This window comes from Aptenodytes forsteri, unplaced genomic scaffold (genome assembly GCF_000699145.1).
Source record: "Aptenodytes forsteri isolate BGI_AS27 unplaced genomic scaffold, ASM69914v1 Scaffold11, whole genome shotgun sequence".
In the NCBI taxonomy this organism is placed as follows: domain Eukaryota; kingdom Metazoa; phylum Chordata; class Aves; order Sphenisciformes; family Spheniscidae; genus Aptenodytes; species Aptenodytes forsteri.
The window spans coordinates 3,746,044-3,768,297 of NW_008794155.1; the positions used below are offsets into that span (position 1 = coordinate 3,746,044).

The following is a 22,254-nucleotide window of genomic DNA, read 5'->3' on the forward strand; positions in this document are numbered from 1 at the left end:
GTTCTGGCAAAGAGGCTAGAAAAAGCTAACCTCAAAAAACCAGCACAGCTGATCCCTCAAAATGTATTAGGGTTCAGCAGAAGAAAGAGCAGACAAAGAAACAAGAAGAAAGGACGGAAAGAGGTTAATCCAAAGACATAAAAAGGTACTGACTGGCTAACAAAGCAAGAGCATTGAAAAGCTGTTCCTTTACAAAGGGAAATAATATATATCTAAATATAGAGATATATAGATATAGCCTTAATTGTATACATTTCTGCTGAACTTGAAATAACGTTAAAATCTCAGGAAGTACTTTCCCCCACTCAGGTAATATTTTACTATGATTGAAAAGCTAGACAGTCATTACACTGGTATCACACACCACTTACAACCAACCAAGCAAAGGTCAGCATCCACTAAAGATTAACCCATGCAGAGAGGAGATGAACAGAAGATATAATACCACAGAATATTGCTGTGTAGAGGAGACTGGCAGGAGCGGGGGTGGATAAGAGACTGCAGAGTACTGAACAGGCTGGGAAGAAGGCTGCAGAGGCCGCATAGGCTGAAGAAATAACAGGTTTATAAACATGGTTAACATCAGAGTAAGAAAAGTGAAAACAAAGTCAAAGTCTTTTGTAATAGAAAAAAGCAACTATGCTCCAGAAAAGCAACTATGCTCCATTATCAGAAAGGGAATGGATACTACTTCTTTTAAGCTCAAGACTGCATAGAATTAAAACAGAAGTAATTTTCAATATCTCAGTCTCCCAGCAGAAATAAATTTGCTTTACTTGCTATACATTATATTAGCTATGTCAGTAAATTGCTCCTATTTAACATTTACTGTTTCTTTTAGAGGTTTTTTTTTTAAATTATAAAATAAAAACTACACATGCATTCTAAATACAAAGTTGTTTCAGAGCATCTAAAGACAGAATGAATTTACTACTAACCACAGATTAAAACGTATATTACTTTCACTTATTCAACAATACTAAAATATTTTCTCTAGACTGTGGTTATTTGAACATCAGAGAGTTATCATTGCTGCTATTTCTCGGCAGGTTCAACTCCAGTATCCATTAAGAAGGCAATCACAGAAGTAATAAAGAATTTGTGAAGAAAACTGCAAATACGACATACACACTTCCGTAAACTAGATAGGGAGAAAGAGCACAAATGAGCCTTTTTCAAAACAGACCATCTCTTCTGTGGCATACGCAGGTATCCTGAATATAAGATTTAAGCCAGGGAAAATGAACAAGGATAAAGATGAACTTCATAGATGAAGTTCTATAAATAACTTTTTGATAAAATTTGAGAACAATTTGAAAATACCACAGGAGACTACAGCCAGTAGCTTGGTGCCTGAAATAGCTGCTGTAAAAAGAGGTAGAATCCTCCCTTCTCCTGCCCATACATACTCTTTGCTTTTCTTCTCTTCTTCTTCAAGGGCTGAGGTTGTCTTTAATCTGGCCTATTTTACTAAATTCCTCTTGTAGAAGACGAGAAGGATAAAATATATCCTGTTCTTCAGCGTGCAGTTTTGTGAGTAGAGTAAGCCAAAGTGCTACTAAAGAGGCGTTCATACTCTACGAGTCCTAAGCTACCTCTTTTGTGCCATGAGTACTGCTTGTGCAGTGCAGCCCAAGAATTCATCTGGTGAAAAATAACCTTAAGACAAGGAGACAAAGATTTCACTTGGATTAACTCTCTTCCCAGATTGCTGGCTATATTACTGTTAATGCCAGCAGTAACCACACAGTGTGACTAAGAACGAAGGCAGAACCTCTTTTCCAGAGCAATCTAGGCTTGGTATGTTTTCATACTAAAATATTTTCTATATTTTTAAGAGGAGGCTGCTTACCATGTTCTGTTATTAGCAGAACCGACAGTTCTGAGGACTGTGGGGGAAAAAGTCCAGTTACCCATATCTGTGTAGCTATTACTTCTTAACGTATGCTTCAACAGGACAAACCTACTGATCCCTTGCTATCAGACAGCAATATGACAGTATCAGTCATCGATACAAGCATCATGTATTTGACATGTGCACCTGTGAGAGGATGTGATTAGCTGCTGGCTGTTGCTGAGGTGGTGCGGGAAGAGGTGGCTGTTGCGGAGGTCCAGGCACTTGGGTCCTAACAGGTTGCTGAGGCATAGGAGGATTGTACACAACCGGAGTGCCATCTGGATTAAGGAATGGCTGACCTGAAAAGTTGAAAGAAAACAAACACAACCCAATGACAGCCAGCTGCATCATCTAAGTTTGGAGAAAATAACAACAAATGTATTTACAGTAGGCAAAATGAATAAAATAATAAAATTTGAAAATAAGTGAAGTCATACTGTTTTATATGACAGAGTTATGCCAAATCCCCACAACTACATTTATAACAGCAGTGACTAAACAGGCCTCATTTGACAAACTACATGCAGTTAAAAAACAAAACATTTAAGGTAAACAAAGATACCCCAGTCTTTACTTAGTGAACACAGATAAATATTTGCTGCATCCTGCTTGTCTTGAAAACTCATTTTTAATAAAGCGGATTGAAAAGGGCAGGAGTAATAAAGGAAAACCCTACTAAAAATACTATTTTAAGGACCTTTTCAAAGGCAATTAAATGAATTTCCTTTAATCAGTTTGAACACCAATCAGAACACGGAAGAGCTTAAAGGCAAATATTTTAAAAAACATATATAAAGTAGTAGCTGCAATGGTACTCCCATAACTGCTAATAAGATTACTGCTAAAGGACTCTCTTCTCCTATTCATAGATGAATTGGCTTTTAGCTTTCAAATGAAATAATGTAGTATTATTCTTCTATTTAATAATTTGCAACTTCAATATTACAGCAGTGGACTAATGGAAAAGAATTAAAAAATAAAGTACTTAAAAGTAAATTATAAACAAACTGATTTATTTTGGTGCCCCGGTTGGGAAAAACCAAAACAAATCAAAGATACAACAGATTAGCTAGCAAGGGCCTGTGTCTAGCTGCTTAATGATATAGGTCTTGCATTGGCTTATTTTGATGCTTAAGGTCCAAATACTGATGTAAATTTTTCTCTCCTCCGAGAGAAAGTATTTTCTTGTCTGAGATTCTTTCCAGAAAGGTTTAAACTGAGACTAAAGCCTTTGCACCCTAGCTGGGGTCCTGTCAAAGTAATAATGCTAATGCTCCTTCAGACTTCTTCGTCCCATCATATTTAAATGCAACTGGCCAACATAAAAGTGTTAAAGTTACTGAAGAGAGGACTGAAGCAATTAATGCAAGAGAGAGACAGGAAGCATGAACAGACTTGCTATATTCAATTTAGCTTAACGGATTTCTCTTTAATGCTCAAGAATTGGGAATGTTTACATAAATAGGGAGTCAGATTTTCTTATTTCCTTCTACCACTTTCTGGTAACCACTGGAGCTTAACTTGTTTCCTGTAGTGGTTGAATAAGAACTGTCTTTTCCTAATTACTGTCTTCAACTACTGAGAAGAATGACTCTGTTGACCTAAGGTCACGACATCCTCTGTCAGAAATGTTGAGAAACTAATCTATGTTTTTTGAACTCTGACTGTCACTTGGAACAATAAAGCCAGATGAACAATTCAGAATATGATGTTGAGTACATTATAAGTTAGAAGTTCATCTGAACCTAGATGTTCCTTGTTCTGGAATTGTAGTTTATCTTCTATTAGACATTCATTAGATATTATCATAATCCTCTGTTACGAAAGACTAGTTTAAATAAATTAAAAAATGGATTTAGGAAGTATCCTATGGATACATAGGAAGTATCACAATTTGAAAATCAAGCTAATTTTAATGAATATCAAACAGAGTCAAGTCTACAATTCTGCTGCCTTTTCTGAGGGGTGTGCAAGTACAAGATGCTTTCAGATGAAAAACTTTCACAATCACATTTGTTTCTCTGCCCTTCCCTGTTGCTGTGTGGAAGTCCCATCAATGTAACAGGGAAAATGACCAACAGTACAGGAGGAAGAAAGTGAAATTAATCATACGGAAAATGTTGACAAGCACATAACTGAAATGAAGATGACTCAAAACCTGCTATTTTTAAATGAAAAAGCTGTATCATGTTTTACATGAAATCACTTTCAAGCTGATGGTATCGTTTCAGTGCCTGCACTGTTTTGCTGTACAGTAACTCTAAAGATTTTAGCACAGTCATGCTATAAACTCATAATATGAAAAATGACAGCCAACATTCTTCTTATTTAATGTAGAATACAAAGTACTCTAGTGTATACAAACACTAAAGCCACTTATTTTTCTAGCAAAACTTGTTCACCTAATCATTCTATTTGTCTTCAGATGGTCAACACACACAATGGAAAATTCGTGTAGAAGATGTACAACTATCACATTAGAACTAGAAAAACTAAGTCAATGGTGCTATTGTCCAGAACCTAGATCTAAGATGGCAAATACATCCTCCTCCAAATCCAATGGCTATCTATGAAAATTAGATGCTACAGCTAGTCATTTGTAACCAATTTTTTTAGCAGGGTTGGCTTAAACTATTCGTTTATACAGTAAGGCATTTAAGAGAAACCTTAGGCAGCATATCAATATGCAGAATCATTACTTAAAAAAAAAAACTGTACAGTAACTCTAAAGATTTTAGCACAGTCATGCTATAAACTCATAATATGAAAAATGACAGCCAACATTCTTCTTATTTAATGTAGAATACAAAGTACTCTAGTGTATACAAACACTAAAGCCACTTATTTTTCTAGCAAAACTTGTTCACCTAATCATTCTATTTGTCTTCAGATGGTCAACACACACAATGGAAAATTCGTGTAGAAGATGTACAACTATCACATTAGAACTAGAAAAACTAAGTCAATGGTGCTATTGTCCAGAACCTAGATCTAAGATGGCAAATACATCCTCCTCCAAATCCAATGGCTATCTATGAAAATTAGATGCTACAGCTAGTCATTTGTAACCAATTTTTTTAGCAGGGTTGGCTTAAACTATTCGTCGTTTATACAAGGCATTTAAGAGAAACCTTAGGCAGCATATCAATATGCAGAATCATTAATTAAAAAAAAAAATCTCAAATTATGTATAGAACAGCAATTGATTTATATTAAGAAAAAAAGAGAAATGTATCTATTTCAATGTTAAACCTTTTAGAAGAGAAATAATTTAATAACTGATCATTTTAACAAGCCCAATGAGAAAAATTCAGTTTAAAACATTACGTGCAGTTATATTCAAACATAATAAAGTCTGTCTACAGAATGATGGGAAATATATCATGAAGTATTTCCTTTTCTACAAAGAAAACAGATCTTTAAAATTAAAATATAATCATTTTCCAAAGATTATGAGGTGTTGCATAAAAGCTAAATAAATAAATATTTCCAGATTTCTTAACTTCTACAATAAAGTAAAAGTTTGCCCACAGAATGCTAACTAGTCATTTAATCCAGACAAGAAGTTACACATCTCCTTGCATCTACATTATGAAGTATCAATTTCCTACTACTTACTAAAAATATCAGTATTGGCCAATTATGCCAACACTGATTTCATCCTGTTTTAAACTGACAAAGAAAAGTTTAGAAATAGCATGTAATCTCATGCTTCTTTCTTTCATTTGTATTAAGTCAGTGTCATGAGTGTAGAGAGACAAGAATATGTTGCGACAAACAAAATGAAGGATGATAAATTCTTTCAAGTCAATATGAATACTTCTTCAGGCTCTCTCCCCTCACTGAAACTGTTTTATAATAGCACTGAGAAAGACTTTTCCCTCTCCTGAAAAAAGCCGAAACAATTAAGTTATTCTGCATTCTGGATAATAAATCATAGGATTTTCATATTTTGTGCAAGTCACTCATTAAAATTTTACACATAAATTAAAACTCTACTAGAGAAAAATCAAGTTTACTTATTCGTTTGATCCCAGAGTCATGCTTTCTTTTTAAATTAAGCGCACTGAACAAACACAACCACAGAAAAAAAAAAAAAGAGAAAAAGCAAGGACAATACTGACATTCAGTCTTATGTAAACACTCGTGCATTTTTCTCCAAGTTCTCAATTGTAACAAAAACATCCACAAGCATGTACCAACCTGTTTGAGGGTTGATCAGAATACTGCCAGGCGGTATGCCTGCCGCTTCCAAGGGAAGCAAAAAGAAGCTAGTGCTAGTAGGTGCCACTTGCCCGCTTATGCCACCATCAAAGGAAAGAGAGTTACTAGTGCTGACAGTTGGATAGACGGCAGGCGTGCCATGAGAAGGCTGGCTTAGAGCTGGCACTGGAAGAGGCTGCTGGGTGTGAGAAAGAGAACCCGTGGATGACCCTACACTACTAGAAGACTCTGAACCTAGGAAAGGAGTAACGAGAAATTGTTTTTACCTAGACAGAAACATCATGCTCACTTAAAATATATACTTGTAAATGCTTACCCTTAAAGCTCAGCATTAAGTACATTATTAAACAGTGGCCTTTTCAATGAACTCCCCCTTCATCTCCCCTGGAATACCATTACAAGATTCCTTCTGTGAACCACGGGTCAATTCAGCACTGCTTTGCACTGTAAAGTGAGGCTTTCATATCTAGCTCTGATTTTCTGGACAGAAAACACATGCCTGTACATATGCACATGTGCTAATGTTCAGTTGATCCGCAATTCATTTACATGATTGCTCGCTTATTCCAAAGTGATGCACACACATGTATCAATTGGATACACCGAAGTTACGAACACACAGCCTACACTATTGCATATGTGCAGGCCATGGGGTAATGCAGATGCAGCGGGCCCAACGCCCCTTCAGATATGCTAGCTAAATTCACATGCTCTGTAGAGACAGCCTGCATGCAAGCAATGACTTTTTTTTTTTTCTTTCTTCACTACTAGATGTCAGAGATCTTCTCTGACTCACCTGCTAGACAAATTGCAGAATACTAAAAAACCCAAAACTATTTTTTCCTCCTCTGACAGTTTTCAGGCTGAAATCAAGAATACAGCTGGAAAAAATTATGGTAATGTGGTAGCTTTAGCCTAGTTTTATGCAACAATTCAAAGTTCAAAAGGAGTATGAAATAGCTGACTCATTAATAATCATTTTACAGATATGAATGACTATAAACATTGCAAGGCAGTGGAGAACCAGACCGTCCCTGAGCTTTCTGAAAGCCAATGCATGCAGCTAAAAGCAATATTCCAAAAGTCCAATATGGAGAGGTCTGTAGAACTGCACTGTTCCTAGATCTCTGTATACCTAGATCTCTAGGTATACAGTTTATCATACTTTTTATTAAGTCTTTGCTATGATACTTGCAGTACTTGGAGAGAGAATATAGTTGTTTAAATTTAAGAACTCTTCATTAGCAGCCTCTATACAATCTAGAAGAGAAAGCAAGACTCAAAAAGGACTGTGACGAAATTTATCTACTGTTTGAAGTTAGTTTGCAGTCCTTCATAAAAATTTCTAATTGTAACCCTTTTACTGGTGTGTATGAAAAGATAGTATAACTTGAAGCATTTGCTGATGCTGACTATTAACCTTTTTTCTATTGCTAGATGAAGTGAAATACAAAGCTATTAATTGTAAACTGGGCAAAATAGCATATCCCAGCTCTGTAAAACAATCTTCACCTGACCGGAGTTACTTTGATTAGATTTGTTTACAAGTGTATCCACTTCTAGATTACGTAGAGAAATTAGGCTGAAGCCATCATAGTTAAAGCCAACTATATCCTTGATCAAAACGAACAAACAAAACCAATCAACACATGCAAAACCACCACAACCTGTAACTGCAGTGAAGCAACAACCATCAAGATAGGCATTCTGAACTTTGAATGTTAACTCTCAGAATGCCAGAATAAAGTCTCCAGCGAAATTTTAGGAATCCATTTATGTTCTTGCAATTTAGAAAACAAAGATTTCTAAGAATGTATTTTATATGTACACTATTGTCAGGTTGTAGTTTCTTTTCAAGCTGTGCCAAATAGTAATACTACATTGCTGAATGAAATAACTCAATATGATGGCACAATTTTACAGTGTATGCAGAAGTACCTTGGAATGTGGTTTTTTTATACAAGTATACAATGGACAAACAGAATTTGTAACTATTTTACTGCATTAAGATAGAGAAGTGTGGTGATACACCTATTAGGTAGTGGGTGTTTAAGGGAAAGCAAAAAATTTAAACAGATCCTCCTTCGAAACAAGTTTTATAAATAACATCAAAGCCAAGCAAAATACAGGCAAACAATAATATTCTGCCTTTTTTTTTTTTTTTTTTACACTTCTACTTCAAATTCTGAAGTAGTGCATCCGTAACCCACCCATGTATTTCTTACAAGCCTTAAAATTCTCCACAACCAGGATTATCTATTGGATCAAATTACGTTGGCATTTGGAATACAAATATTTACTAAATTTCATTTTTGACCCACAGAAGATTATATTATATATATCTCCATATTTTCTAAGATTTTGTTTTGCCATTAATTACAAGTTAACGCACCTTTAAAACCCAGAATCTTATGAATATTTTCCCCCACCATTTCTGAATCTTAAAATTAAACCGTACTTTGTTCCACTGATCTGATTTTTCAGCAATCTAAAAGTTAAGTTTTTTAGCCATATTAATTTAAATTTAACAATGCCACTGAAAGATAACACAAATATAACTAACAATTCATAGGCTTTAATGCTGTTTTTTCCTAGCTAGTAGGATAGCAGCACACAGTTTCCTAAGACTGCACAATGCAGCTTTGCCACACTGAAACTAGAGTTGAACTCTTAAATTTTTATTTTGAATAAAGTAGTTATGTTGATAAGCGTTTCCAAATCCTTTGTATGAGATGAAATGTATTTAGCTTAAAGCCATCTATAATGCACTTTAAAATTCTACTTCCAAAGTCAAAAGCCTTCATTCAATTTGTTACCTGAATTCTAGCTCTCCGAGGCAGTTATGCGCCACAGGGCTAGGTCTGTAGTCATGCTATGTATGCAGCACCCACTATACCCAGAGGGCGTTGTATGCATGGGGCACTTACGAGACTGAGGCCTCTACATATATACACATCTGCAATGCGCATCAAGTATCAAACCATCAGGTACTTCACTGCTATGTAACTATGTATTTGTACAGATTTTATTATACCTGTCTTAGACAGCCTGCCTGTGCTTTTGCTGCTTCCAGAGCTATCTCCTCTTGTCAGAACTGATATCCCACTGAAGCTGCTGGCTTTCGTTACAGCTGGCTTCAGATTGCAGATGGAGCTATCAGAGTCGGTGCTGCTCCAGGGACGGGGTTCACAATACTTCAGCTCATTCTCAGTACTGCTCTGATGGCTGTTGGCTGATCTCCCTGATGTTTCCTTATTGATTCTGTAAGTTATAAACTAAACTTTTAGCACAAGCATCAATTGCAAAATAAGGGAAAAGAAAAAAAAGAAAAAAAAAAAGAAAGAAAAGGTGAAATGCATGCAGAATACTTTGGGATTTTATTTTTTTTTTTTAAAGAAAGCATCAAATACCTAAGTATCTGTCGTCTTTGTTGTGTACTATTAGTTTCTTCCTCCTGGATTCTGTTGACATTTTAATAAGATAGCTTAATATTTATTAAGAAAATAGGAAAATGAAACAGAATTAGACTGCAAATTTTCTTACCTTTTATCAGTGAAATAATTCTCTTGGGAACACAGGGACTGAGGGGCAAAGAAGTGTAGAAATTAATATGAATGGCATCTAGAACCCCTACTACAGCGCAGTAACAAAACATGCTGCAATTTGAGTCTTTTGTATTATACATGGACTTTTACAGCATCCTCTATATATTAAGCTGCCTGAAAACTTAACCTCTTTGGTGGATAATTTCCATGTTATGGGAAAAAAAAGAGAATATAAAAAAGCCTATCTGCAGGAAATAAAAGTTAGCATTAGAATAGTTACAATGCTGGCCATTTTGTTTATATCAGTATTTTTCTGAAGTTACAATTCTTCCATTGGGCCTTCGCTGCTTTATGTAACTTCCAGCTGATGTGTGACTTCACAGAATCACAGAAGTCTGTTAACACCACCTGAGTTGCCTCGTCTTCTGCTTGGAAGTGAGAAGTAGAAGACGAAGACAACGCTGGCTACTGCAATAATTGTACTGAATTCTTTGGGTACAAGTACGCATATGCTAAAAAGCAGACAGAATATAAAATGAAAAAGGCTATTACTAACTTCAATTATGTTGTCCTTGACTGTGACTTCTAACATTTGGTACAAAGCTTCTAAGGGTCCAATACATGGTAAATGACTACGCAAAAGGAAAAGGTTATTTTATATCCAAAAGTCCATTCTTTTTGTTCATAATTAAGGTCTAAAAAAAAAAAAAGGCTTTTGGAAAATATTTGGATATACCAAATTAGCCTCTCAGAGCTTCTTCAAAACAAGAATCTGGTTTTGGATGTGTAAGAGCTACAGGTAAATGTCAGAAAAAGTGGATTATTAGAAGTAACGCATATTTTTGAAGACATATTTGTTCTGTTTCACTCAATATAATTAAATATAATCACTACTTGTGATTGAATTATAGTTTACAACGTTGTCCTGCTTGATAACTCCAGTCGAGAGAGACTAGACTTATAGATTTCTGACTGAAATTTCACATGGGAATTCAAAGCATTTTACTGTGACCAGACAAGTGAGAAAAAACAACATTTTGGTTTTGGTTTAGGGTTTGGGGTTTTTTGTTTGTTTGTTTGTTTTTTAAAGTAATTATTGCTCTAAGCAACAACTGAAATGACTGCAGTACCAAAACTCTAACTTAAATTTCAGTAAGGGGCAAAATAATGCATTGAAATAGGCAATGCTAGATAACGAGCCAAAATAATTCTTGAAGGTTGCTTGAGTTTCATACAGTAGTGATTAGAGAAAACAGAAGATTTCTCAGTAACTTCAATATAATTTAAAACTCACTCAGGTCACACTAATGATTCTTATCTGCTCAGTCCCCTTCAGAAACAGAAAATTTCCTGGAAAGAAGTCTCTTTTAACAAAAACCACATATGTATGTATGTGTGTGAAGTATTCATACAAATCACCGTAAGATTTTCTTTGATACATACATCTTGTGCAAATATTCTTTCTCTAGCTCTCTGATATTCTTCTTCACGTTCTTCTATGGATTTACTTCTTCTGTCATCTTTTAATCGTATTCTCATCTAAATTAAGTGATACAGTGTCAACTTCTACAGGAAAATAGTATAAATACACAGTCAAATACAGCAAGTGGAAGGAAATAATCCGTATGTATTTTACCTGGTTGTCATCTTTGTCTAAACTAGAGTTATCTCTTTTAAGGATGTACCGCTTCTGGAAATCATCACTCTTCTCATCCTTTATATGCTCACAAAACTTTTGGTCAGGTCTGTGAAAAGTCGTTAGAAAGAAAAGATTTATGGTTTTGTAAACATACGCTATACACAGTAGAACAAACTGAAATATACTCAAGATTAATGTTAAATATACTTAATATTCTAACTGAAGTGATAGGTTTTGGTTGTCCAGGCAATGGAAAAGGTACCAAAAATGTAAGGTGATGTGTACCCCTGACAAGTCCTGTTCCTGAGGCATAACAAACCTGCTTTTAAAATCTCTTCCTCCTTCAAAGCTTTTGCTTCAATTTCCAATTAAGGTGGCAAGCAAACCACATGCCCTTGGGGAATCGGAAGTGCTCTTGAATCCAGACTGGTGCCATGCAATGGATATTGGGCATGCATGGAAGTGAAGATAGGTGCTTTCTGCTAGAGCTGTAATATCTCAGAATTCATTTCAAGGGAAAACAGAAGATAAGATAGAGGAGAAAGCATTGAAACTTACAAACTTCTAAAACAAAATTAAGGAGAAATAAGCAACAGAAGAACAGTACAGTGCAGGCAAGCAAGAGCTTCCCAAGATCACAGTGAGAGGATGATGCAACAGATTATATATATTGTTTTGGTATTTTATCTACTTTGTGAAAGAAAGTGAGATATTTTGCAAACTTCTGTTATTAAAAATAGATACCAAGTACCTAGACATAAAACTACTACTATCGTAAGAGAAGTTCTCAGACAATCGGGGAATATTTGTCAGACAAAACATATGTATAGTCTTCTCTATCTCTCTTTCTTTATTCATTACCCAGGACATCTATATAGAGTCAGGAGATCTTTCTCTAGAAAACAGCCAAGCCTAACTATTAGTTACTGGATGCCCAGACATAATTAGCAGGCATTTCAGAGAACCTTTAGACTGTCTTACCTCTTTCTTTTAAAGGTCCCTGAATTTACTGCCCTGCCATCACCAACTTCCCACTCCACTGAGACGTCCCAGTATGCACTGGGTTGTTGATGTCAGTAACATCACTGATCGGCGATGGAGCCGGGAATCTGCCTATGAGGAAAAGGTAAGTTTGGTTTTATTCAACATGGAGCAGGTCTCCAAGGTTTTCTTTCTAAATTCTTATTTTATATCCAAAGCGATTTAAAATAAGAATACTGAAAACATTAAGAATCTTAATGTCTGCAGGTTAGATGAAATGCCTGCTAATTAGTAACTACACCTATAGGGGGCTTCCAGAGGCCATAAGCTTTTTAAATACAGTCTAGAAAAAAAAAAAAAGCATAAAAAAAAGAAGAAATCCTCTTTTAATAGTTCTTATTCCACACTTGAAGTGCTAGACTGAAGCTTCAGTCTAGAGATGCTGGTAGACGCAAAGGCAATAGATTTGAAATGTATGGCTTTATAAGTCAATTTAGATAGAGAATGTATAGCCAAAGCAAAACCACACACATGAATACATAAGTTATTTAACATATATTTAGGCTCTATAGATTTTTCTAGAAATTTTTAAGGAGGAAACTGTTTACTTAAGTGAAATTTCAGTGTGGCATATTATTTCAGTTCTACTGACTCTAAAATTAGGGTGGGTAATTAGATTTTTTTCTCCCAAAGCTATGGAGAGTGTACACAGAGACTGGGACTAGGATGCAGGCACTGTAAACTCCTATATTCATATTCAAATCATAGAGTACTTAAAAAAAAAACAACCACAAAAAATGGTGTCAGGCAAATGCTTTAAGTTAAAACTAGAAACTAGGTGGCATAAATATACCAACACATTCGTCCTTTGTCTTTCTAAGAGAGAACGAGGAGACAGAGCAAGTGCAGAGAACAGAGAGAACAGCTGGGTCCTTTGAATGAAAATGTCAATGACGGATGGGTTTTGGAGTTGCTGGGGCCCCATTGCTACTTTTTTGGTAGTATGGATTTGCCTAGTGGTTTCTCCAAAAACTCCCCAGCCCTCACAGTAAAGTAGCATGCCATGACTTGTTAACCCGGTTGACACTTCCACTGATGAGATGTCGGTGTTCCCCGCTATGTTTATTTTGTAAGGCCATGTGAGATCTGTAAGCAGCATTATTCCAACAAAAGACTTCAATGCCTGAATTTTCCCAGTAGGTTTTTACAGTACAAAAGCCAAGGTTGTGCAAGTCTTGTCCCCTCCTTTCACCAAATCAGAAATGACCCTGTTCTAAGTTAAGGGCTGGTTCTGTTTTCCAAAACAAACAAAGAATGTACTTTGTACACTTCACTGGTGTAAATCTTTAAACAGATAAACAGTTGATATAAATTCACATTTCATGGAAACAAAGTTAGCAATGCATCTCTGCGAGAAAAGCAACAAAAATTCTTAATTTACAGATAACATCCTTTTTTTTTCCCCAAAAAAGTTTAAACATGAAACAGATCACATTATTACATAGCACTGGAACGTGAGCAGTAAAGATCTTGCAACCACCTCTCCTTGATGCTTGGTTCCCAATGAGTAGATAGACCCCTGCTGCTACAGATGCAGCATCGCTGCATAATATATCCCAGGTGTTAAATCTATGCATCAAAATTTTTTTCAAGACTTTTACACTTACATTCTTGTATTGCTAGTTTTATTTACTATGACTGACTTCCCACTCTGGTCCACGTTGTGCTCTAATCCAAAGTAAGCAGCTACCCTGTGCAACAGCATTCTATGGTAAGATGTCATTGGGGGAAACTTTTTTCTTGGAACTCTGGAAGAAAGGAATAGTAGCTTTATTAAAACAAACAGGAACACTCTTGAATTCTTTTTTCCTATAAGAGTACAGTACTTACTCATTATTACCAATGAAATCTAAAATTTCCTGTTCTAATTTCAGCAGCATCATTCTGTCCCTGAAAATAAAAACACAGCAACTCACATATGAGACACTCCAATAACTGCAGTTGTATTCATCTTAAGAATACACAGATAAGATCTGTGATCAAGGGATGATGGCAGACTGTAAATAGGACCACCGGGTGTCAAATGCAGTATTTTTAGGACAAAGTATTCATTTTTCACTAAGCTGTACTGTATTGAACCCGCCTAGTGAAACATGCTGTTCTCGTCTCAGAAAACAGAATACAAAAATCCTCCAAGTAACCTCTGCCAGTAGGCTCAACAGAAAGTACAGTCATTGAGAAGACAGTTTCAAGAAGAAGGAAAAGCAGCGACTAGGTTGTTTCTTGTTGGTTAGCATGCGTAGTAAAATTTGCAGAGGCCTGAACTGGCCCTTGGATTATAAAGCACACCATGGGATCATTGAGATGCAGAGTGACAGGGTACCAATAACCAGAGGCACTGCTACAACATACCAACTACCAAGTGGTTAAAAGCTGGCCCACACTGCAATGTGATGAGATATTAAGAGAATACGAAAAAGCTAAAACTCAAGGTGATAGAAATGTACATTAGTCTTAAAAATGCTTATGCCAGTTCCAATAAATCATTAACACGTAATGAAATTAACTGTCGCACAGTTCATAATTTGTGCACATTAGATAACTAAGCACCCCAGTTACTGCACATGTAAACCCACAGCAGACCTTCACCTACAATTTCTTATTTGCATTGGGATGCTTTATGACTTCAAATCGGAACAATGTAAGAGTCTAGCAGAGGTGCGCACTTTCTAATTTTACTCTATAGGACAAAATGCTGTTGGCCCCTTATTACAGCTCATTTTACATTTTTTGCCAATAAAACGGAATCCCAATAAATTACCACATTCGAAATCATAACTATAATATGAATGAATAACCAGTTGCAGTGGAATAGCTTTTGCGACAGCAGCACAATGCCACCGAGTTAATTTCTTGCCTTGTACATATAGCCACAGACCTAGTATGAAACCCCATGGAGGAAAAGAACAAACAAGACAGACAGCAACATACTGCAAACCTCAAAGGAACAGAACCATGTCAACTCTGTTGCTAATAAATGATGGACTTGAATTAGGTCAGATTTGGCTTCCTGATGTGCAGAGTGAAGGTGTATATCTCTAACTATGGTTATATGGTACCGCTTGAAAAAAAAATTCCTTAGTCTATAAATTCAGTGCAAGGCAGATTAAAGTAAAAGAAGGCAGTTTAGTCTCTAACAAGCAGACGCTAAGAGAGTACAAGTTTTAGAGACATAGTATTAGAGTCCCTTCAGGGAAAGAACTGCACAGACAGAACTCATTACTTGCCTATTAAACATTAAAGCATTTAAACCATTTCAATGTCCTGTACCTCTGTTCATATAACGCACAAGTTACAATGGATTGGTGTTTCAGACAGCCTGCACAACAAAATCTCATCCTAAATAACTGACATGTAGTGTTAGACATTTAAGAGGGGGGAAAAAAATAACAAAAAAACCCAGGTGGTGTAACACCTCAGGCAACAACAAGAAAGAAAACCAGAAAGTTGACATTACTGATGCTTACCTGGGATTGTTTTTTAATGTATTTACTAAAAATTCATGAAGATCTATACCAGTGGAATCTGTATACTCTTGGCTGGAATCTAAGGGTGAAGGGGAAGAGAGCAAAATTACACTTTGAAAAAACACTAATATTTTTTTCCAATTATTGCTGAAGAAACTGTTCTGAACATACTGTTTATGGATCAATACTATATAACTATTAGGCATGCTATTCCCAAAATTAAACACTTCCGTTTTCCAGGGAAAAGGCTCACAAGTGAAAAACAAAACAGAAAACCCAACATCACCCTCCAATCCCCTAAATCAGGTGTAATGCAGAAGCAAAAGCTTTGGTAACACTGCCATTCTATTAAAAATTGCTATATATTTTGAAGCAGTGTATCACCTTGAGTCACCTGATTTCCATCAATCTTCCAAGTTTTCTCAATATACTACATTGCACTGTTGTATAGACTTCTGTGGACCAGCAGCTGGTCTACAGAATTACTGGATGTTGCCCAAAGAAATACTGTAATTCCGAATGTAATAGTTTAACCTTCACAAATGTTATTTTGTATTATTAAAAATCCTTGTTCTGTTAGGCTTTGTTTTCACAAGAAAACGTTTAGAAGTTTTCAAAAAGTCTCACAACCTTCTGCCTCCTTTCTGGTTTCAGTGAAACAAAGTATTCAAAGTTACATTTTGTTCTCTAAAATCTATCACTGAAAGAAATGATTTAACACCAAATCTCCCCTTACATGAGCACCTTCCAGAGTTCCAGGTCTTAGAATTCAAAGCTATAGGTGTTTTAACAATATTTTTGGAACTAGATTTCTTCCAAGAACTACTTACATGTTAACCTATAGTCTCAAGTTAGGCACAGCTCAAACTTATGCCTAGGTCCTAGCTGTTCCAGGTCTTTTTGTGGTCAGTATGGAAAGCAGTCATTGCAAATTAGCTTCTATCAGCAATGAGGGGACTACTGCACAAAGAAGGGTAGGATTCAGTGGAGACAGAATCTATGCAGGTTTTTTCATTAGAAGCAACAGTGCCAGCAGAGCAGCCTCTTGACATAGTGGGAAACTGGGTGACCAAAGTGTCCAGTCTTCAAAAATAAGACCTAAAATCCAAGTCTACCTGAGAACAGGTAATCTCTAGTTCCCTAAAGAAGAATGATAGTGGATTCCTTTATCTGCAAAGCTTGTTATACTATCAATCCTGCCCATATATTATCAAGAGAGTGTAAATGAAACCAAGCAATTTTGTGCATTTATGGTTTGGATTACTTTTGATTCTTGGGGGGGGAAGTGGGAGAGTATGCCTGGTAAAACAACTTTAAGATCGAATAATTATTTACTTTTATTTTCTTAATTTGCAAGTGAACAATAATTTAGTTATAATTACTAGAAGACTGATGCTTAAATTCCATCATTTTCTATTTTGGCACATCCTAAATTGGGAAGTAATTAACCTCCAGAGGAGATACTGGGTGAATTTAGAACAGCTACCTCTACCTTAGGCATTCTGTCACTTTGCTCTCAACTCCTCATCATTACCTAACATGTTGGGTATTTTTTTTTTTTTTAGGGGTGTGTGTGTGGGGTGTGGTGTGGGTTTTTTCCTTAATTTTAGAAGGTGGGCATGTACTTTAAAGGTTGAGCAAGTTAGCTCTGAAAGAACACCCCATTTCTTTTAAGGCATCATTTCAAAGACTGAGATTTATAAATGTAGTTAAGTTCTCCATCCCAGCGCTTCTTATTTCACAAATACCCAGCTGCCAGCTGGGACAAGATCACTGAAATGCCACATGAGGAAGGCCTTATGGAATTGAGGGACACAAGATGGACAAGCACTACCTGTTTCAAAAAGAATTCTAGCTTTAAAGATATTTCCTACACACTGGTTGATCTAAGATGTTTAGACAAACATTCTAGATCCTTTATTTAAAGCAAAAGCTGTACAATGATTTGCCAACTTAAATGCATAAAGTCTTCTACCTTTAGGAGGCATTAGGTAACATGGACAGAGACAGGCTTACATCATTAATTTTACAATTCTATTTCAGGTGAAAAAACAAAGATTTTCAGCAGATAGAACAGATCTTCAATCCAGAATGCAGGAATATTAAAGTGGAAATATAATACTTGTCATTTTACTTATGTATTTCCACACCCTTGTTCCAAAACTTTATAAAAAAATTCTAGATACTATCAAAAGTAAAATAAACAAACAAGAACATTAACTTCTGTTGAATAAAGATCAGAAAAAGTACAAAGGTAGCTGTCATTCTCACTTAAGTTTCACAAATCCTGTAAAAACAAAGTCTAGGAATAAAGTAATAACTTCTACTGACTAATAAAGTCAGTTTTCCAAAGAACACTTGGACGCAACTGAGGCAACACAATTGCTTTTATGCTGGTCTGCATAGCTAGACAGGTGAGAAAGGAAAAGCATTTGCTGAAGTACATGTGTTTGATGAAGCCTCGAAAGCACTGTATCCTCTGGGACCAATTCCTTCTCCAGCTCAAAGATGTCTGATCTGTTTGCTTCATTTGCTAAAAAAAAGCAGTGTTTATGCAACGATGACCTGGAAGCAAACTGTATTTTCTCTAAATATTCTTTATCTACACAGTACATTTAAAAGCACAATGACAGATAGCAAACCTCTTGATAACATTTTTCTGGGCAGTTTATCACTGGATTTTTCCTTTTCCATTTCATCTTTTGCAGGCTTTTCTTCTTTTTCAAAAGACTGTGACAACTGGATCTGAATTTTCTCCTGTCAAAAGTAAAAATCAGTCATCACAGAAATTATTTCAAACAATACCTGCAGGAGAAATGTTTTGTATTATATTACCTGCAAAATAAAGAAGTAACAAGGAAACTAATTGCCTTCATATTCTTCCTGATCCCACATGTACTTTACGCAGCCACAAAATGAAATTATTTATCAGTAAATCAAAAACTATAGAAGGCATAGAAAGTACCATACACATTTTAGAATTTACACACACTTCCAGGCCCTGAATACTATTTCAAAATGAATCCAAAGTATCTTATTTGATACAAATATGAAAATATTCCAGTTTTTCAGATGTATAAATTTTTAAGTAACGCATCATCCACGATGCTTTTTTCCCCCCATTCTTCACAGTTCTTGACTATAAAAGCTTGTTTCAAGTTTCAATTTGGTTTATACCAAGAAAAAAAAACCAACACAACAAATGTTTCAATCTAAGACAGACCAGCATTCCCAGATCCACAAAAAAGGGAAATATTTACAGTACAATATATCAAGGCAAAATTTGCAAACCTTACTTCATCAAGGCTTAGATTCTTAACTTCCTGTATATTTTGACAGAGGAGCTTTGCGTGTAACCATCTCAAAATCCATGTTTTTATACAAGTAGGTGAATTATCATAAAACCTGTTTCCCAAATACAGCAAAAAAGAACTTCCCTTTGAAATTATAGTGACATAATGGTCCCCTGAATAGTGGAAGATTGTTATTTGTTTTTCATGCCTCTTTACAAGATTGTAGTGAAGGACTAACGTATTTCAGACAGCAAAAACAGAGGAGGTAGCGGGAAATGGAGACACCATGTGTCTGAATGGCTCCAAGAGGAGTGGCAAAGTCCTGTAAGAGTAAGACTCCCCCATTACCTTTTACCTTTAACTCCCTCGAATGTCAATTTTGCTCCCCCAGATGCCAAATGAGTTGATGCTGTCACCCCACCCACCTGAGAATATCTGATCCTTCCCAACCCAAAGAACCTGCCCCTCATCCATTCTTGCCTATCACTCTTCTGTCCTGCACCTAATCCTTTCCCATGCAAGTCCTCACTCTTCCTTCAAACCTATTCTTACCCATATCCAGGCACGTGCTCTAAGCCTCTCCTCATGTGTCATTCCACAGACTTGATCTCACTCATGTAAGCTGGCCAGAGTTAAATATAGTCAGGATTCACCAAGGCTAAAGACTGTTTCACACGCAAACACATCCTTGCACAACCTGCAGTAATACTCCTCCCTGCCCTAGCACACCAAACTGCTCTCTCTACCTTGGTCACTTCAGAGCTGGGCAACGGGAACCCTATACTAATGAGATATACTAATAATAATGAGATATACTAATGGTCAAAAACTAGCTTCAATATGCATTTTTTGAGTAACAGCTTTTTCAAATGAGAAAAAAAAGTTTAGCCGATAGTTTTATCAGCTCTCCCTTTCATTATGATTTTTCCCCACATTAAATGTTCTAATTAAACTTATTAATTTATGAGCACCCTGCAAAACAGCATTACAAGTGTGAAGACTTCTCAGCTTTTATGAGATTAGCTATAACCGAGTCTGATAAAAACCATTACCAATCACTAATAATGAACTCTTTTGTATAATTTTTTTCCTAGTCTTTCTACAAACCTGAGTCCAAAACAAATCTTTGCATTCCTCACCTCATAAACCTGAATATAATTCAAATGAGCAACTTATTTGTCACTACAAAGTTCATTACACCTACTGTTCACCTAGTAGCTGCATAACAGTTATTTGAAAAAGAAAGAAACATGTTTATGTCTTACTAAGAAATTATTTCTGACTTGGATCCACCACTATGTTGTTCTCCATTTTACAATAATACTCTACAAAACTATCAGTAAATTAAGGAAATTTTCATACTCTGATTTTCCTTCACTAGAAAATTGATTGACTACATATTCTAAACTCATCCCAAGTAAAAGCATACAGCAATAGTTTATTCAAAGGATTTCAGCAAGTAATCATTTTCATACTTCTTTTCCCAACAAGAGCTAAAAAAGGAATAGCCATCTGAACAGCCAGTTCTACTACTACCACCAATTCTACTTCAAAGTGTGATACAACAGAACTGTGTACCAAAGGGCACTTTCTTGTGATTTCATGCTATAAAAACTGTAGCATCTAATTAAATATGACCTACTTGACTGGAAAGCTGCCGAAAAATCTTTTAACTTCTAGTTCCTAAAATTCTTTTAATCCCACCCTGTTTGCAGTGGGTCTCTGCTGTCATACTGATTTAACAGACTCTTCGCTGTAACTCAGATCACCTATCTGAAGTCCTCACTGTAGCAGAAGAAATTGTCACCAATCCTGATTAAACAAGAAAAAGGCAAACAAAAAGCAAAACCCCCAAAACCATCAAAACCTGATAAATTTCTCCAGCTTAAAACACTTGAGAAAAAGGTAAGAGTCAGGAAGCATTACAGAATATTACTCAAATGCCCTATGTCCTGGGGCCTTTACCTGTCTTTTTACCAGGAATCTCTAAAACCAACAGCCACCTGAATTTACACAAGTCAGTACAAACTAACATTACAAACCCTGGTCTTCTCCCCCAACCCTGCCTCCTTTGGGTTGTTTTATTTTGCCAAAGAAAACGTTCAGTCTTTTGAAGGTTTATTTACTTGTCACACATAATAACAACTGCCATTCATATGAAAACAGCCCTTCCTTAAGAAGAGCTGAAATGGATCATCCTTTGCTAGCGTTCGTACTTTGTGTTAAAGTATACAGCACCAGAACAACGCCAGTACCTGGTATTTAGACAAAGGACAGCAAGAGAATAAAGAGTTAGTGTATTTACAAATATAAAAGATCAAATAAATCAGTTATGTTCTTCCTCCTGCAATAAATTGATAAGCTTGTACTTTCATAGCACCTTTTAGTAAAGGGCTGCCAGTGCTTTTTAACAATTAAGGCTTAAAAATTTGTGAGCTCTTACCTAGGTTTCTCAGTAAGAACAGTATCTTTTTTCATGTTGCAATTGTTCAAGAAAAAATAAACAAGTATATCAGAAAATAAATTGCTCTGCTTGAGACAATTTGTCTGGTCTGTCAACGTCTTTCATTATAGCCTTCTAGGAGAAGCAGCCAGCAGTGGCAGGCAGTGACTTGCTAAGTGACTTCTACACCTGCACGTGCCTAGGAGTTTTACCTTGCTAAGAGCTGCTGTACACACTAGTGTGGAAGGTGTGACTGATAAACAGTCACAGGCAAGATTACAGAGTTATCCCAAAACTCACACCAGTTCCTAGTTGACTAAGTGTATTTTTCATCCTATCAAGGCTGACACTTTCTAACCATTAAAAATGGGGATTCTTAAGTATTATCAGCAACTTTATCCTGAATTTTTTTATTCTTAACTCTTAAAATTCATTTTAAGTATGAACACAAAATTGGAAGCCATTTTTCAGTTGTAATCACTGATACAACGGAGCAGTGACTTTTCCACCAAGGGGAAGCAATCACAGAGGTTATTCTCGTGCTGCCAGAGAAGGCTGTGCAAGACAGTCTCTTAGTTCCCCTAGCCACTGGACCTCCCACACGTCCCAAGGAAAATTAATGCATACACATCATTGTCGTGGTTTAACCTCAGTCAGTCGGCAACTGAGCACCACACAGCTGCTCGCTTCAAAGTGTGGGGCTTG

General features: G+C 36.1%; 1 protein-coding gene across 12 annotated transcripts in view; it reads right to left on the minus strand.

Moving 5' to 3' along the window:
• R3HDM1 (R3H domain containing 1) overlaps positions 1-22,254 on the minus strand; it is a 55,716-nt gene that overhangs the window by 21,564 nt on the left and 11,898 nt on the right. For 4 of the 12 annotated variants that reach the window (XM_009279808.1, XM_009279817.2, XM_009279777.2 and 1 more), the window contains 12 exons: positions 18,456-18,570; positions 15,814-15,892; positions 14,177-14,236; positions 13,954-14,094; positions 11,303-11,411; positions 11,110-11,205; positions 9,665-9,702; positions 9,532-9,582; positions 9,156-9,382; positions 6,101-6,355; positions 2,042-2,196; positions 446-547 (listed from right to left, as the gene is read on the minus strand). In XM_009279808.1, the coding sequence (XP_009278083.1) occupies positions 446-547; positions 2,042-2,196; positions 6,101-6,355; positions 9,156-9,382; positions 9,532-9,582; positions 9,665-9,702; positions 11,110-11,205; positions 11,303-11,411; positions 13,954-14,094; positions 14,177-14,236; positions 15,814-15,892; positions 18,456-18,570 (1,428 nt within the window). The remainder of the gene's footprint in view (positions 1-445; positions 548-2,041; positions 2,197-6,100; positions 6,356-9,155; positions 9,383-9,531; positions 9,583-9,664; positions 9,703-11,109; positions 11,206-11,302; positions 11,412-13,953; positions 14,095-14,176; positions 14,237-15,813; positions 15,893-18,455; positions 18,571-22,254) is intronic. The other 8 variants (XM_009279825.2, XM_009279784.2, XM_009279837.2 and 5 more) reach the window with 6 other exon arrangements.